The sequence below is a fragment of the Belonocnema kinseyi genome, chromosome 1 (genome assembly GCF_010883055.1).
Source record: "Belonocnema kinseyi isolate 2016_QV_RU_SX_M_011 chromosome 1, B_treatae_v1, whole genome shotgun sequence".
NCBI lineage: Eukaryota > Metazoa > Arthropoda > Insecta > Hymenoptera > Cynipidae > Belonocnema > Belonocnema kinseyi.
This window is the reverse complement of record NC_046657.1, coordinates 176,794,311-176,811,748: the sequence shown is the minus strand read 5'-3', so window position 1 is coordinate 176,811,748 and position 17,438 is coordinate 176,794,311. Positions and strand designations below refer to the sequence as shown.

Below are 17,438 nucleotides of genomic sequence, written 5' to 3'. Positions count from 1 at the left end.
AGACTTAAGATGCATGCTTTTGTTCATGTGCATAACCATTCTTGTCCCGATATCAAGAGATCTGAGCTCGTTCTTCGTCCATGGAACAACTCCAAATGAATAGAGTAGTACCGGGACGGCAAAGATGTTCGTTGCAGATACTTTGTTCCTAGCCGACAGTTCGGAAGACCAAATCTGTCGGATGAGACGTTTGTATCTGCTTCGGAGAGTATCCTTTATAGATGTCACATCCTGATGCGGCTCGGTGCCCGAACAATCCTATCATTTAGGATAGCTATGAATATCTTATAAAGTGTGTTCAGACAAGTGATTGGCCTGTAATTCTTCGGGTTAGCTAAGTTGCCTATTTTCGGCAGGAGTATTGTGCACCCTTCCGGAATCCACCACTCCGGAATCGCCTCTTCCGACTTTAAATATGAGGTGAAAATACGGGCCAAATGCTGATGGGTTGAAGAAAACTTCTTCCACCAGAAGGTTTTGATACAATCTGGTCCCGGTGCGGAATAGTTCTTCATCCCTCTTAATACTGTTTTCACCTCCTCGGTAGTGATGGGTGGACATTCTTTGTCAGGTGTTATGCGAGCATCAAATAGCTCCTTGAAGCTATTTATATTTTCTGAGTCTTCGTTCGTTCTGATTCTCCGCAGGAACTCAGATATTTTGAAAAATTCAGGTAGCTCACTTAAATGGTCTGGAGGCATCAGAATACCGTTTTCAAAATTGAAAGAAGAAATCTATCATAAATAACAAGCAAAGAGAGTAGGTTTAATGATGGCCAACTACTGTAAATAACTCTGCCCGCCCTGTATGTGACGAATACAATAGGGCCGTTATATGACCGTCGCATTACTCTAAAAAGGACCCAAATCTTTCAGACTATCTCTAAAGATGAAATTATTTAAATAGAGACTGCAAATAGCCTGAAACGAGCCAGCCTTTTTCGCCAGAGAATATTCTGAGAGTTTCTATCTGTAGGGTAAACATTATGTTATATAAATTTTCTCTATTGAACAGTTTTTATATCTATTCATTGTTGCACTATTAGCAGCGAAAATTACAATATCATCCACATAAAGTACTACATAGATATTTTTAGATAAACATCATCTATCGAAAATGTGAATACAAAGATCAACAGAAGAATGTTTCAGAATGTCAGGAGAAGTACTTTTTCAAATATTTCAAAGTGACACCCTTCTGCTTGTTTTAATCCATACATTGCTTTGTTCAATTTACATGCTTGGTGAGCTTTTCATACAACTCCCTCAGGAACCCTCATATTAATTTTTTTATCGGATCTGTCTAATTGTAGGTCTGTATGGTTACCTGAATGTTGTGACCACAGTAACTTTTGAAAGATTTGTTCACTCGAGTCAACCTTTGAAAAACTTTTCAGAGGCCCAAAATAAAAGTCAAGTTCATTAACCAGATATTTCCAATCAAAATTAAAAAATTTTGAGCATGTTTAAAACTTGAATTTTATTTTCAGAAATTTGTGTCGTAGTTAATTACAGATAGAAAGAAGACCTGCAGATCATCCTAATGAAATTTTTAATTTTGATGAAACTTGAAAGAGTCATACGTGACCGCCCGCGTAGGAAGGGACCTAATGCGGAGAAATCGATTTTGATTTTCTTACGCCAATCGACAGTTTCCAAGTTACTTTTTAATTTCCAATAATCATAATTTGTGTAAGCCCATTACTTTTCTTGTTATTAAGGGAGTCACCCCGTGTGGTGGCCCGTTATTTACCTTTTTTGTGTGGTGGCCCGTTATTTACCTTTTTTGGAATACAGTTTGAACCCCAAATCTTTATTATAATGCGCATGACGTCACTCCTAAGATACGCATGTCAAAAAAAAATGTGTTCATGGCCAGCACAATTCTGGGCGAAAGGCTTATTTGAAATCAAAACAGAAAACGGAATTTTAATCTGTAAAGCTGCGGCTATCTGAAAATATTGAAAATTGAGTAATTGACACGGTTTTGAACTTTTTCTTTAAATTTCATGATTTTTTTTTCGTTTATTTCCTCATGAAAAAGAACAAGTCAGACATTTTTAATTATCCGAGTTCAGGCGATGCGTACACATGTACTGAATCTACCCTACAAATTTCAAAGCAATCGGTCAAACCGCTTTTGAGATATCATGCCGGCCAATTTGAAAAATGTGGTTTTGAGAAAAACGCGTTTGAAAGTTCAAAAACGATTTAAACAATGAAGTGCACTTAGTCGTTCTAACAGCTGTAACTATTTAATGACTTCGAATATTGGAATGTTACTTCATTAGCATATTCTAAACATGTGTAGGAATAAATTTAAACAACAAAAAAAATTGATTTTTCGACCGGACACACGGGGCCCTCTTAAGCTACAAACATAGTCACAATAAGCGTACGCGGAGACGAAACGAGAGGTCTGCGAAAACCAGCCCCACCATTCACCATTACTGGATATATCTGAAGCGGTCCGATGCGAGCGAGGCTCACGGATACGGCGCCTAAAGGTGCAATGGTAAGTGGTGGGTTTGCTTTTCATAGACGAATCCTACTACTTAAATGCTGGCTTGAGAACTCTGCTACAATCGCCAGACTGTAAAATTCAGCTTTGACGCATTAGGTCCCTTTCTTTTCAGGCGGTCACATATACATTTCAACATTGTGAAAATTTTCAAAAAATAGAAAAAAATATTGGTCGCAAACACATTGGCTTTTATTCTACATGCTGGCATTACAAGAATCCTGAGTTAAATTTTAGGTAGAATTTATTTTCCCAAATTTCATCTGGCGCCTAGAGTACAAACACATTAGGCCTGTTCAGTCCTGTTTCAGATCATATAAAAAAGTACCGTCATGTATCCATACATTTCGTTCTCGGAATATAATAGACTACTTTTTGGATGACTCGCATATTCTATGAATTAAACCTAGAAATTCTTACGAAATTATGAAACTAATTCATTATAAAGAACTTATATAATAGCAATTTCATCAAATTGCAAAAAGGATACTGAACGATAGCGTAAAATAATAATTTTTATGAAGAACCGGACGGTTTTTGTACCTTTCTGAGCGTGTTTGTGGGATGCGGAGTTCTCGTTTAGCAGAGTGGGTATTTTGCCGACCACGGCCGTAAAAGTATACTTTTACGGAATGCGCGCATGGACTTCAGTTCAAGTGGCGATACTCTCCTGGCTCTCTCTTTTCACGCATGCTCAGTTCATATGGCGAGTGTCCGAGTGTTCGTCAACCGCTAACAATTGTGTTAAGATGGCAAACATGTATATACTATGGTGTAAACTGCGTAAGCATAAGTCTGATATTGCTAGGGAACATTTTCAATTAAGTCAATATAAGAAAAAAAAATTAAATGGCCTTAGACAAATAAAAAATATGCTGCTTTTTGTACTTTTTACAAATACTCATTATTTTGACATGAATTCTAGAACATCAGATAATTTTTTATTGAGCTTATACAACAGTCTCGGTTTAATCATTGCTAGATTGGAAGAATCGAAACGCGCACATTCAAGGCCGTCAGAAACGTTTCAAATTTAAATATATAAAATATTGCACAATATACTCGAATGAGTACTCGCGCACTGTAGCCCTTCTGAGACAAAATTCGCAGCCGTCTCTCGCATGACATTACCAAAAATCATCGAAGTGGCGAGAAACGTGCCAATATATTTACTACCAGGAAAATTAAAAAGGCAATATATCGCAATCTACAACGAGTTTAAGAAATATTGAAAAAAAGAACCTCGTTCTTCGAAGAAGTTTTTCTTGTCTATTTTGATGAAGTCTCTTAGAAATTTCAGCCATTGACGAAAATTAAAAATATCCCTGACTTACTTTTTAAATATTTAGAAATTTATCATTACTGGGTCGATTAAGGTCGATTAAGTGATTCTTGGTCACAGAACAACACTTACACCCCTCAATGCAATGTCGAGTAGAAAGTTACCATTGCTTCTATTGAGAGTTTTTCAAGTGGTATGACTTTCAGAACTGCTAACTTATTGTAACACGCATATTCAGACTGACTCAACTGCTGCTTTCCTACATTTAATTATGTACAAACCTGAGGAAAAATTGCAGCAAGTTCGGCGACTGCGACCCGAATCCGCTCTGCACAAGGTACAAAAGCTTCTCTGTGACTCGGATCCTGCATGGCATTCCAGAGTTCCTGAATACGCTTTGTAACTTGACCTGTTCGCCTAGTAACTTCTTCACGAGGAGGACGACTTGCAGCACCATATTCCCAAAGGCTTTGGGTTGTACACGGCCGAGCTGGAGATTCAATCTCCCGCTTAGCCTACAATAAGAACGTTCACATTGATGAGTTGCATTTTGTGTAATTTAAATATTTATAATGAATACAAAAAGTTAAATATATAATAATAATATTAAAGTAATGTATGTATCAGGTTTTTCTGTGCGCGCCTGACAGCTCTCAATATATGCGAAGGAAACAAATGATTGAGTGAAATTAACTTAAAATATGAGGTTCAATCTTTAATATGAGCCGTACTTAAAGCTTCTAGAACATCAAATCCGTACCCTATGTTGTTTTTAAAAGTAGCCAGTATATAGTCAGCAGAACAGGATTTACCTTCGGCGACCCCTTAGCGAAGGTTTGAATGTATGGTAACATAAAAATTTTATTAAGGTTTCTATTTTAGGTTGCGTAGATAACATAGATATCTAGAAAGATAATAATAAAGTATTTGGGAATTGTAATTTTATATACTTTATTTCTGAAATCCCAACTATTCTTTATATAATAGTCAGTTTCTCTACATTTTTTGTTGTTGTAAATATCTTGCTAGAGATATATATTTTTAAAAGTATTTATTAATGCAGTTAAATCTGTTAAATTTGTATTGTGTACAGACATGACTTTGATATTAAACGGATATGACAAGCAGCGCCCGCCTAGACCTAGCGTAGCCTAGACCTGAAATTTCTAGCAGATAGAAATTTGACATTTACACAAGTTAGCGCGTGTGTATTGTTTTTAAATATAATAAATAAATACATGATTGCATTAAAAACGTATGTAACATTTTTCAAAACGAAACTAAATAACAGATGAAACTTTCTTGCAAAAAGATTTAGTAAAAAAATGGTCTTTTCATTTCAGCTGAACGCGTTCTAGTTTGGTTGTTGGTTATGAACATAACCATAAAAATTGCCGGTAGAATGTCAACAAGCGGATTGATGATGTATATTTTAATCAGAACAGGATTTTAAGCTATAAGTCATTCTATCGACTTTCACCCTGAAACATTGAATAACGGAAAAAGTTTAGCAGTAATTCATGTGGTAAGGGTGCAGAAGTGAAAGTAAAGGCAATAAGCTAAATTCAGTGCACCGTTAACAGACTGGTGTCTGTTAGTTCTCCCCATTACGACGTTATATTACAGGTGTTTATTAAATAAAAAACATATTGTAATACAAAGAGCAGCATTGGAGAGATTTAAAATGATAAATTTCCTAACATTTTTCTTCATATTCAAGATATTTATAAATTATAAATGACATACGGGATATTCACTGTGAAAAATTCAAATAAATAATGACATGTAGGTTTGTTAAAAATTATCCTTTTGATAAGAATTGCTATTTTGTAAATTTTTCTATTATAGATACTATGTATCTTTAAGGTTTCAGTAAACATTTACTGTAACCTTATGAACTTAAAAATCAAAATGTGCCACAGGCATAGGACATGAAAATACAAATCGTATTTTTCTCCGTAATTATGTAATTTGTACACTAGAATATCCCTATGTTCGAAATCCAGCAAATTAAGAATATGTTTGACCTTGATTAATTAATTTTCAATTATTTCGACAAATTAAATTTGTGTAAATAATTTTTTTCTCAATTTTTTAAATGAATAAATATCACTATTTCTTTAATAAAATATTGAACACTATTGGTTAGTTAATGTTTCATTGTTCAAACAAATTTCATTTATTCAAATAAATGTTTTTCTAAAATATTTTTTTTACAAAAATATTACTGTATTATCGCTAGGTGACAAAAATGTATTTTCAATTGTTCGCCAATAAATCGTGTAAATATAATATTACTGCCTTAATTAACACAATAATTTTTCCAGATATCTTATTATTTCTTTTTCAAAAAACAAGAGTATTGAAATACTTTATGTGATATTTGTAATGCGCAAGAAGATCTGTCATTGACAAGAGAAATTCAAAACGCAACTCCGACCAAATCGTTTAATAAACTCGAGCAAAAGTTTTTTCCCTAACTCAAGATTTTATCAGCTTTCCTACAGACACTCCCGTTATCTGATAATTAAACTCTTATTTTCAGTACAAATTTATTTATTTTGAATCGCAGGTAAACAAGTGGAATTCATCCCTAAGAAATTGCCACTTTTTGGTAACAGATGGTGCGAGGCGGTTTCCGTGGCCGTACCCAATAGGATTTTGCACGATGCTTTATCCTTCACTAATCACAAGGCTTGCGTAATGTAATCTGTTTTATTCATTATGACACTTTTGTCGCTGTAACTGCTCAGAAATGATCAGAATGAATTTTCAGAAGTCTTAGATTTTTTCTGATAGTTACTCATTTTTTTCATAGGGGAATCACAATGTATGTACTTCAATTATTTCATCTTCATTTATTGATTAAATTCTAAGTTTCTATAATAAATTGTATCCTCTGCCGAGCTGCGCCTTCAAAAGGACTGGGACCTGAGCCTAATTCTACAGTCGATTATTTAATAAAATAATCTAAAAACCGGAAAATGCCTAATATAAAAATATTGAATATTGACATTGAGAGTTAAACTAGATCTGTCCGAATAGGGGATAGCTGCGGAGGCTTGAGGTGGTGATCGCTCGCGTGAAGTTAAAGGGGGGATCTAGTACTGTAGATACGTAGAGTGTCAGAAGATGTCTTAGGGCGAATAATAATTTGAAAATTATACAAAAATGAATAAAGAAATTAAAAAATGAAATACTAAATAATTTAACCGTAAAATAATAAATAAGTCTTATGAATGATGAAAATACATAATATATCTCGAAATAAATTAAGAGTCTAGTCTAAGCGCAGAGAGCGCAATTCATGTGATATGCATTAATTGTATAACTATTTTTTATGAAAGAAAACTAAGCGAAATGCTCAATTCAATTAGTTTATTGTAATAGATAAAAAACGCAATTACTATTAACATGATCTATTACTGCATTGCAATAAACTCACAATAAATGTATGAGCTTTTGATGCATATTAGTTTCCCTCTCTTATTTAGTTTAATACTTTTGAATCAGTCTCAACCCACAGTCTGACGTCACTTTTATGAATATTCAACGGCAATGATTTCAAGATTTTATAAAATATCGGCTTACATTTTACAAAGAAATTTTCAAAACTATTTGAGCTGAGGATCGTTCAACATACTTATTAAAAGTGACGGCGCTTATACATTTACTTTACTTATTAGTCTAAAAGTATAACGTAATAATATAATTAACATCCCTATTTTAAAATTTTTCCCTGGTTAATAAAATGACGTTCCTGTCCAAAAAGATGACATTTTTCAGAACAGAATATCAGTAAATATTCGTGTTTTATTTTAGGTACATTTTACAACATCAAAATAAAAAAATACACTTTTAACTTCGTCGCCAAAACGCACCTACTTTAAAACTTATCTGCGATACCAGATTCTCAAATCTCCACCGCAATTCACGCGCCACGAACCACCACCACGCCTTTCTAGTAGTGAATAGAGATCAGTGGGGGTGGAAAAATCTCTTCTGCCAATTGAGCAATTTCTATAAATTAAACTACAGTTGAACTACAGATTTAACTTTTTACTAACATTGCCATATCCCTATTCCTGAATTTTTAATAAGAGGAACACTATAGATATTTATATTGCATACTTTATACATTTGGATCAAACTCGAAATTTTATACCTGATTTATATTTGCATTCCAAGTCGATGGCTTTCGCAACCCTTCTCTGGTTTCGTACATAGAAGTAGGTCGTTGATTCCCCCGAACTATGATAGTTTTCATGTCTAGTACTGGTTCTAATTCTGGATCTTGCTCTCCTCCAATATGTCCATTTATGATTGCTTCAGAAGTTTTGGCCTGCAATTAAAACTAACATAAATAAACATATCCTGCAGTGCAATTCTGAGACTTAAAATTAATTTATTGTAGCAAGTTCAATTTATAATTGCAAAAGAATTGACATTTTTCTCATAATTAGAAATTATGAGAATATGCTTAAGGTAGTAAACACGAAAAGTGACAAGCGCCTTCATATTCTTCAAATTTTACTTCACATAAAACGAATAAAAAATCGGCGTGTCATATTCATTTCATTTGCCTGAAAAATGGCCGTGTTCCTTAAGCGCTACAACAGGTTGATTTGGCATAAAAAAACGACGGCAATGAACATCAGTTAGAGGAAGCCGCATCACACGCTCAAACAGGGGCAATTCACATTCTTCCTCAACCTGTTGATGATCCAGCACCATCACACCAAGAACAGAGATGTTATGCTCCTTTTTTTTGGCACAGAAAAGTGGGCAAAGATTGAGGAGAGAACATCATCGACTCTTCTTACTTAAGTACCATGAGCTAGCCACAAGAACAAATTAATAGAATCTAGCAGATCAAAAACGCTCAATATCTGTAAACAGATTGCTTTCGACCTAAAAATGCAGTCTTAGTCCCAGGAAGGGATTAAAATCCACCATGGAAGGTCAGTTTGGACATGTATGTCAGCAACGTAAGGTGCAATTAGGGTCACTTGACTCCCAAAGGCAGAGACTTGATGTTCTTACTATCAGACAAGTTCTTACTGTCGGTACAAGAAAAGTAGTGCAAGAAGGCAACAAAATCGAACCTTTCAGGCAGATTAAAGAAGGCTCTATCGTGAACTGAGTGTAAAGCAAAATAACCAACAAGACACCGAAGTCCCTCAATTGAAAAACATGACTAACAACTGGTCGGGTGTTAGAGTAAAAATGAACAGATGAAATTTGGACACTACGTAGTTCCAACTAGAGAAAGCAACTGCCAGACTCCGCCGGTACAAGAAAAGTAGTGCACGAAGGCAAGAAAATCAAAACTTTCAGACACATGAAAGAAGATTCTATCGTGAAATGAGAGTAAAGCTAAATAACCAGCAAGACACCGAAGTCCCTCAATCGGAAGATATGACGAACTACTGGTCGGGTGTTTGAGGAAAAATGAACAGATGCAATTTGGACACTGCGTGGTTTAAACTGGAGGAAGCAAGGGGAAGCACAACCTTTGGTACAAGTACCTGACGAGTATGCATCATGCGTTGGCAAATTATTTTCAAAAGACCATAAAAAATCCAGATCTGATGCCAGGCTTTATTTATAAATGTTGATTCCACAGATAGGATATATTCTCATTGCGACGAGTGTTTGGAGTGTTTTCTTCTCACTACCCTTATCATCACAGGATTTCATCTGAAAATTATGGAAAGAACCAATAACAACTGTGTCGAATGCTAACATTTGTGGGCTCGTCCGGGATCTTGTGATGCTTAGGGATCGAAAAACTGTTTCAGAAAATTCGCGAAAATCGTGAATTTGCGGGAATCATTATGGCATCATAACGGTTAAAATTCAAACTCACTAAATAACGCGGGGCTTTTATAATTTATCATAAAACTGGAATGCTTGCAATTTCACACGTTGCCGCAAATTTGAAGTGCAGTGAACTATTGAATAGTTTCCAGTCGAAAAGTGTAATTTGAGGAAAAGACAGTGTGCATGCAAGTAATCCTTGCATCATTGTGCTTGGGTCTAATCTAACTGTGTGAGCTCTCTCGCTTACTCTTTCCTTGAGATATTGTTTACAAGTCGGTGACACAGAAAGCATTGTCCTTACAATCTCCATCTCATGGAGTCGATGTCTTTTCTCTCTTCAACTTTATCGATCGGTAGACTGCTAATTTTGCGGCTTTCCAGGAGAATTTAAATTAGCTGGTGCTTCAAATGAACTTCAAGAGTCTACAAGTCTTCATCAACAATCATATATTCTTTTTTTAACTGGCAATATCAGCTTCAACTTTAGCGAGGGTTCTTTCGCTCCTGTCTGTTGATAAGTAGATTCTTAATTTTTCAGATAAAGACATTTTTCGCACACCGTGAGTAAAAATTGTGAACTTATTTTACAAAACTTCACCAGTTCTTATACGCTTACTCGAAGTTATTTTTAAAATTTTAACATGGATTTGTAAATTTCCTCATATTTTTAAACTGTTATGTAAAAAGGGGGGAAATATTTTACTACTTGTTGGTTTTTGTACGTACGTTAGTTGTTTTTATATATATTTTTTTTTTTTGAATCAAAATGGAGGCGTTAGGCATCGAGATAATGAACCTACATGAGGCTATTTTACGCACAGAATCAAATTTTAAAAAGATTTCAAAAGATAAGTGCAATCTAACGACAGCTCGTGGTCGTTTGGATCTTCTCAAATGAAAATGGGATAAGTGTTTGGCATTAGATTCGGAAATACAAACTCTAGCTTCAGCAGAGGATAAATTGTTCATCGAGTATTATACTAAAAATCAATTTTTGAAAATAGAAGAAGCCTTTCTCAATGTTTTTGATTATATTAATTCTCAGATCGATAGTTTTTTATCAGTTCAGCGAGAGAACAATAAATTTTCTCTGAGAGACGGTACCATTCGACATGATTATAATACTCCTAAATTACCTAAAATTAATATACCTACTTTTTCGGGTGATTTTTCCGATCGGGAGAATTTTCGTCATCTACTTGAAGCGTTAATTGTTCATAATGAAACTTTGTCGAGTATTGTCCGTTTTCAGTATTTAAAAACTTCATTGACCGGCGAGGCTGAACATTTAATCAAACACGCCAAAGTCACTGAAGCTAACTTTCAGTCAACTTGGGACGCGATTAGGAAGCGTTATGATAATAAGAGAGCATTGGTAGGTGCGAATTTACAAGCGATAGCTAGTGTTTCAAATGTAAATAATAATTCGGTAGCCGATTTGAAATTGCTTCGCGATACAACAAATGAGGCTTTCGCAGCGCTTAAAAATTTAAAACGTCCAGTTGAACACTGGGACGATATTGTCGTTTTTTGGGCAGTTAGACGCCTTGATATAGCTTCTCTAAAAGAGTGGGAGACTCAGCTAGGCTCTACTACTGATCATCCATCATATGAAACTTTAGATGAATTTTTAGCAACTAGAATCAGAACTTTAGATGACATTCAAGTATCAAAACTAGGATTTGTGAATAAAAATAAAGAAAAAAAGGGTCTTCAGCTAAGAGCCATGCTGTCTCTACTACTTCTAGATCTCTTCTTTGTAAGGAGAACCATACTCTTTTTAAATGTAGTCAATTTAGAGCTTTACCTGTAGATAAAAGAAAGAAGCTCGTTTTTCGCAATCATGCTTGTATTAATTGTCTCACACCTGGTCATAGACCATATACATGCTCAAGCAAAATGATCTGCGCAAAGTGTCACCGTAAATAGTAGCAGTGGTTCGACTCAAGAGACTCCGTTATCGATCCGGGAGACGCATCATGTTGCTCTTGATAATAAAGTATCTTTTTTTCTTAATAACTATGCTAACATGACGCGTTCCCCTTTCTCGCTACATCCTGTATTATAATTGAGGCTGATTGTGGTAGGTTTAAAGTCTTTCGAGTTTTATTAAATCAGGGCTCAGAGTGTAGTTTTGTGTCCGAAAGGGTGCTTAAATCTTTGCGTCCTGCGTATCAAAAGGTAAATTTAAAGGTATATGGAGCAGGTGGTGTATTGATTGGTACTGCTTAAAAATTAGCCAATGTCTGGTTATGTCCAACAAACTGTGCGCAAAGCCCCTTCGCTTTACATACTTTAGTTTTACTAGATATCTCGTCGTATACTCCGCCTATACCACCAAACAAGTTACATTCAAATGAATTAAAACTATTATCGTTGGTTGATCCTGATCCTTTTAGCAACACGCGGATTGATTTGATTTTAGGGACTGATAAATTCGGATTTTGTTTATTGCCTGGATTAATACAAGGAACATTAGGCTCCTTGACCGCTCAGAATACTATTTTTCTCTGGCTTCTATCTGGTCCAATCCAGCAATTATCCTCTCATGGGACTATTACAGCCCATTCTAATATTACTACAGAGGTGCTGAATGAGGACACGGCACGTTTTTGGGAGATGAAAGAACCTCCTTCCGAATCTTCTTTAACTGAAGATGAAGTTCACTGTGAAGAGCATTTTTTGTCCTCCCATCGAAGATTGCCTTCTGGTCGGTACATGATTCGATTGCCTTTCAAGAATGGCCCACCTATTGATATAGGTCATTCCGTAAATCGTGCTAAATTAATTTTACAAAAGATACAGTTTCGATTAATAGCCAAACCTGAACTTTTCGAAGATCTAATAAAAATGTTAATCTTCCTCATCATCCTGTAATTAATGAGGGTAGCTCTACTACTCACCTTTGCGAGTAGTCTTAAACACATCTAGCCTGACTTCCAATGGTACTTCCTTGAATTCTTATTTACATGCGGGGCCGAAATTGTTAACTGATTTAGTTTATATTATACTGCGTTGGCGCGAACACTGCTTTGTTTACGTAGCCGACATAGAAAAAATGTTTCCGCAAATTATTGTTGATCCACGTGATCATAACTATCAGCGCATTTTTTGGTATTTTCTGGAAGGTAAGTTGGAAATCTGGCGATTGACTATCGTAACATACGGAACAGCGTGTGCACCCTATCTTGCGAATCGAATCATCAAGCAATTAGCTAAAGATGAAGGGTCTGACTTCCCACAAGCTAAATCTATCCTCGAAAATAACATTTATGTCGATGACGTGTTATTCGGCGCTGATGAATTGGAGGAAGCTAAAGAACTCAGATCTCAGATCACTCAATTAATGGCTCGAGGAGGTTTTCATCTCCGAAAAATGGGCTTCTAATGACGAGAAATTGCTACTCGATTGGGACGAGAGTCTGCCTGAGAATCTATTAGATGGTTGGAATAGTTATTATATTAGCCTGTCAAAGTTAGAAGAGATTCAGATCCCAAGGTGGATTGGTCAAATGAGATCAAGTTTGGATTATGAACTTCATGGGTTGCGATAGTTACTTTACTATATGCTAGGTCTAAAGTAGCTCCTCTTTTACCCGTGAGTATCCCACGACTTGAACTTTGTGGTGCTCAATTGCTAGCCAAAGCATTACGCTTTTTGATTGCTACAATGGGATTTGAAAATGTACCATTATATTGCCACACCGATTCTACAGTGGTATCGGCCTGGCTCAGTAAAAATCCTTCTACTTGGCGCACATTTGTATCCAACAAAGTGGCTCAAATCCCAAAGTGTATTCCACTAGCAAGATGGAAACATGTTCCCACAGAGGACAACCCTTCTGATTGTTCTTCAAGGGGTCCCTTACCTGATCAGTTATTGAGTCATACTTTATGATGGCGAGGTCCTCCTTGGCTAATGCATCACTCCTCATTTTAGCCGGCATCTAGGGCGTTATTGCCTGTTGGCGTTGACCTTTAGCCGAAATCTTCGGTCAAAACTTGTCAGCTCGCTCACCATTCTGTCGAAGCGAAGCAATTTCTCACTGATCTTGCTGACAGAATTGCATCTTGGCCAAAGTTGATTAGAGTTACAGCCTATTGTTGACGTTTTACTGAAGCTCTTCTTCGGAGGTTCGAAAAGTTGACAGAAGATGAGGATCTGCTGAAGAGCCTTGCTCTATCTGCATCGGAGCTTTATAAGGCCTCTTAATGTGTATCCAACAAGTGCAAAGTGGTGCCTTTGATGTTGAGATACATGCTCTAAAAAAAGGAACCGTGAATCCTTCAGGTTCACCCTTGATGACCTTGAACCCATTTCTGGATAGTTCGGGTGTTTTACGTTTGGGTGGTCGCTTACATCAGGCTCCTATTAGATATGAGGAAAAACATCCTGTAATATTAACTACTCATCGTATTAGTGAACTCATTGCTCTACAAGCTCACATACGATCTATGCACGGTGGGATACAGCTCTCTTTATATACTCTTCGTTAAGCATTTTGGATAATCGGCGGCCGAACTCTGGTTAAGAGTGTAATTCGTCGTTGGGTAGCTTGCCTGATTTGAGGGCAACAACTTGTAGGTCATTCACTCATACTGGCGTTGATTACGCTGGTCCCTTCTGTGTGCGATTTGCTCCAGGTAGAGGTCAGAAAAGCTATAAAGGCTATGTTGCGCTATTTATATGTTGTATGACTCGTGCAATTCACTCAGAATTTGTGCCAGACTACACTTTTCAAGGCTTTTTAGCAGCTTACCGACGCTTTATAGCTCGTAGAGGTAAGCTCTCACATTTATACAGCGACAATGGTACTATTTTCAAGGTGCCGATCGTCAGCTGAAACACAATGTTTCTCAACTTCGAAGAGATGTTGATTTGATGAGTCTTTTCTCGGTAGAAGGTACGACCTGGCATTTTATTCCACCCGCAGCACCTAATTTTGGGGGACTCTGGGAAACAGGTGTTAAAAGTCTTAAGCATCATTTTCGAAGATGTGTCGGTTCACATAGCTTAACTGTTGAGGTATTTACTACGACTCTAGCTAGAATAGAATCATGCCTAAACTCGGGTCCAATAGACCCTCTTTCGGATGACCCTGACGATTTCTCGTGTCTGGCACCAGGCCATTTGTTGATCGGTGCCCCTATGACTGGTGCTCCTGAACCTTCAGTGGAACTCGTTCCAGAAAATCGCTTGAACAGGTGGCAGATCGTGCAACGCATCGCGGAAATGTTTTGACGAAGGTGGAATGTAGAATATTTGCATTCCTTACAACAGCGCTATAAATGGAAACAGGAGGGGCCTAATATTAAAGTTGGAGATATGGTATTAATTAAACATGATGCTCTCCCGCCTTCGAAATGGACATTGGGTCGCATCATTATGTGCTATGAAGGAAAGGATAATTGTGTCCGTACGGTTAGAGTTAAGACTGCTGCCTCAGAGATCGACCGTTCAATCTAAAAAATTTGCTTGTTGCCTATCTCTTCGGTCAAGCCTGCTGAAATATCTGGCTCTTGAACCGATTGTAAGTTGAAGGTGCTAACTGAAGCGAAATTCGTCCTATAAAATAATTGGTTTCGAGAACTCTTAAAGCTATGAAGTATAATGATCATATGTATTTAAAAATTTTTTTAATATTGTATTAAAAAAAAAAATTTTACTGTTTTTATATGGTACACGTTCTTTATAAATCTCCGTTTTATCAGCATGTTATTTTCTTATAGTAGAGTATTTGTTATAACAGGTGACCAATTCGTTTGACTAATATTCAAATCGTTGATTTTGTGATTGTTTTTCACGGCGGGTGGCGAGAATTTTTTTTTTCTTTTTTTGTTGCTACTTTTTCAATTCTTGCATAATTAAAAATTTTTAATAATATAATTTTTTAAACTTCTTTCGTGCTGTTTTACACCACGAGGCAGGCGCTATGTTAAGAGTGTGTTAGTTTTCTGTTCAATTCGGTTGAGTGCTTGTTTGTGAAAATATAGTTGTGTGTGTGTGTGGCGATTAGCGCCTAATTTTCGCCAGTAAGCGTCCTAATGTGCCCCGCGCCGGATCGTTTTTGGAACGCCGGAGAATTTCTATTTATTATCACCTAAAAAAACGATTAAGAATAATCGTGAGTGTGAAGTTATCTGATGTTTTTTTAAATTAACATTTTTTCAAAGGGTTTATCCACTGAACCGGAATCCATAAGTATATCGGTTTAAGGCATGAAGTAAAGACAATATGCCGAAATTTGAAGCATGCATCTTTCATCCTATTGTGATTTCGGCTACAGGCAATGTGCATGCAAGATGCACTGAAAATCATAACTATTTACGAGTGAGTAAGGTACTGGCATCAGCTCACAAGGCCTTTTTAAAACTTTTAGACTGTGTCGAATGTATCGGCTGTGACTCAGTAGTGCATCTTGCATTTATGAAACTATAACATTATCACAAGTGAGGCATATTTTTCGCCTAATTAAAATAAAAGCCGCTGATTAGTTCGAGGTTAGATGTTTCCGCTTTTTCTCACTCGGTTCTTCTGTATTCGAGTTTTTCAAAAATTAGCTGTTTTCGCAGCAGTTTCTCTATTTTTTAAATGTTTTGTTTTTGGAAAATTATTATCGGTTTTTGCAATGAAGGTTGTTTTGTCAAATAGTATGCTATCTCCTGTTTCGATATGATGCTCGGCTAGTGCTGATTGCGTGAAATATTTTAGTCTGACTTTAATATCATGTACCTTCATACTTTGAATCACAGCTCTCCCAATTTCTCTAATATAGACTTTGCCAAAGGAGTAAGAGACTTTATATACCCCCGGATAATTTTGAGGTACCTATTTATCTTAAGGATTTTAAAATTTTTTCTATTTTCGCAGACAAAGGCAGCACAACAGTAATACTGAATAAAGAAGACTATAACAACAGATTCATGGGCCTTATAGCTGACGACACATATAAAAACTTTTAAAAATATCCCAAAAACAATAGTCAGCGAAACAGAATCCCTTCTAGATGACTCTAAACTTCACAGAAAACAGTATCTAAATTAATATCTACTAATCCCATCTGTCAGAAACATTACGGACTTCCAAAAATCTACAAAAATAACATTCCAGTCAGACCGATCGTCAGCGCAATAAACTGACCAACATACAACCTAGCATGCTGCCTCACCCAAGAACTAAATCCGTTCACAGGAAAGTGTATTGCACATGTTCAAACTCTTTTCACTTCATCAAAAAGATGCAACAGATTCACATTCAAGCCCAAGATATAATCTGATACAACCGATATTATTCAATCCTTTGAAAACTTTTCCTCCGATCTCATACCTTTCATAGTTCACTGCCTCAATAATACTTACTTCTCTTTCAATAACCAGTTCTACGAACAAACCTTAGGAGCAGCAATTTTATCTCTGAAGTCACCTGTTATAGCAAACATCTTTATGGAATAACTAGAAACTAAAACCTTCAACCAATCCATGCTCAAATCGGCGTTTTTGTGCCATTAAGTAAATATTTTTGTTAATTTAGTGTGCATTCAGTCATTAAGATGAGCAAAAGCTTCAATTAACCTAAGTAAAAAATAATTTTGAATTTATTTTCATGAAGTTCGAACATTGTAAGCTCAAAAGATTCAATGTATGGTCAGTATTGAAAGGGACATTAAACAGCGTCAAAGTAGGGTCTTGAGTTATAGAAATGTAGGCTCTAAAGATTTAAAATAGCTTCAGTAAGGTGTTACCGCCTCAAAGTAGACTCTAATGTTCCATTCTCTAGTAGTTAAAAGTTGAAAGCAGGGGCCATAAGTTTAAA

At 36.1% G+C, this 17,438-nt stretch overlaps 1 protein-coding gene across 7 annotated transcripts in view; it reads right to left on the bottom strand.

Annotated features, from left to right (window-relative positions):
• LOC117169747 (ARF GTPase-activating protein GIT1) overlaps positions 1–17,438 on the bottom strand; it is a 217,037-nt gene that overhangs the window by 46,885 nt on the left and 152,714 nt on the right. For 6 of the 7 annotated variants that reach the window (XM_033356267.1, XM_033356417.1, XM_033356309.1 and 3 more), the window contains 2 exons: positions 7,968–8,144; positions 4,084–4,317 (listed from right to left, as the gene is read on the bottom strand). In XM_033356267.1, coding sequence (XP_033212158.1) covers positions 4,084–4,317; positions 7,968–8,144 — 411 coding nt within the window. The remainder of the gene's footprint in view (positions 1–4,083; positions 4,318–7,967; positions 8,145–17,438) is intronic. The other variant, XM_033356589.1, reaches the window with a different exon arrangement.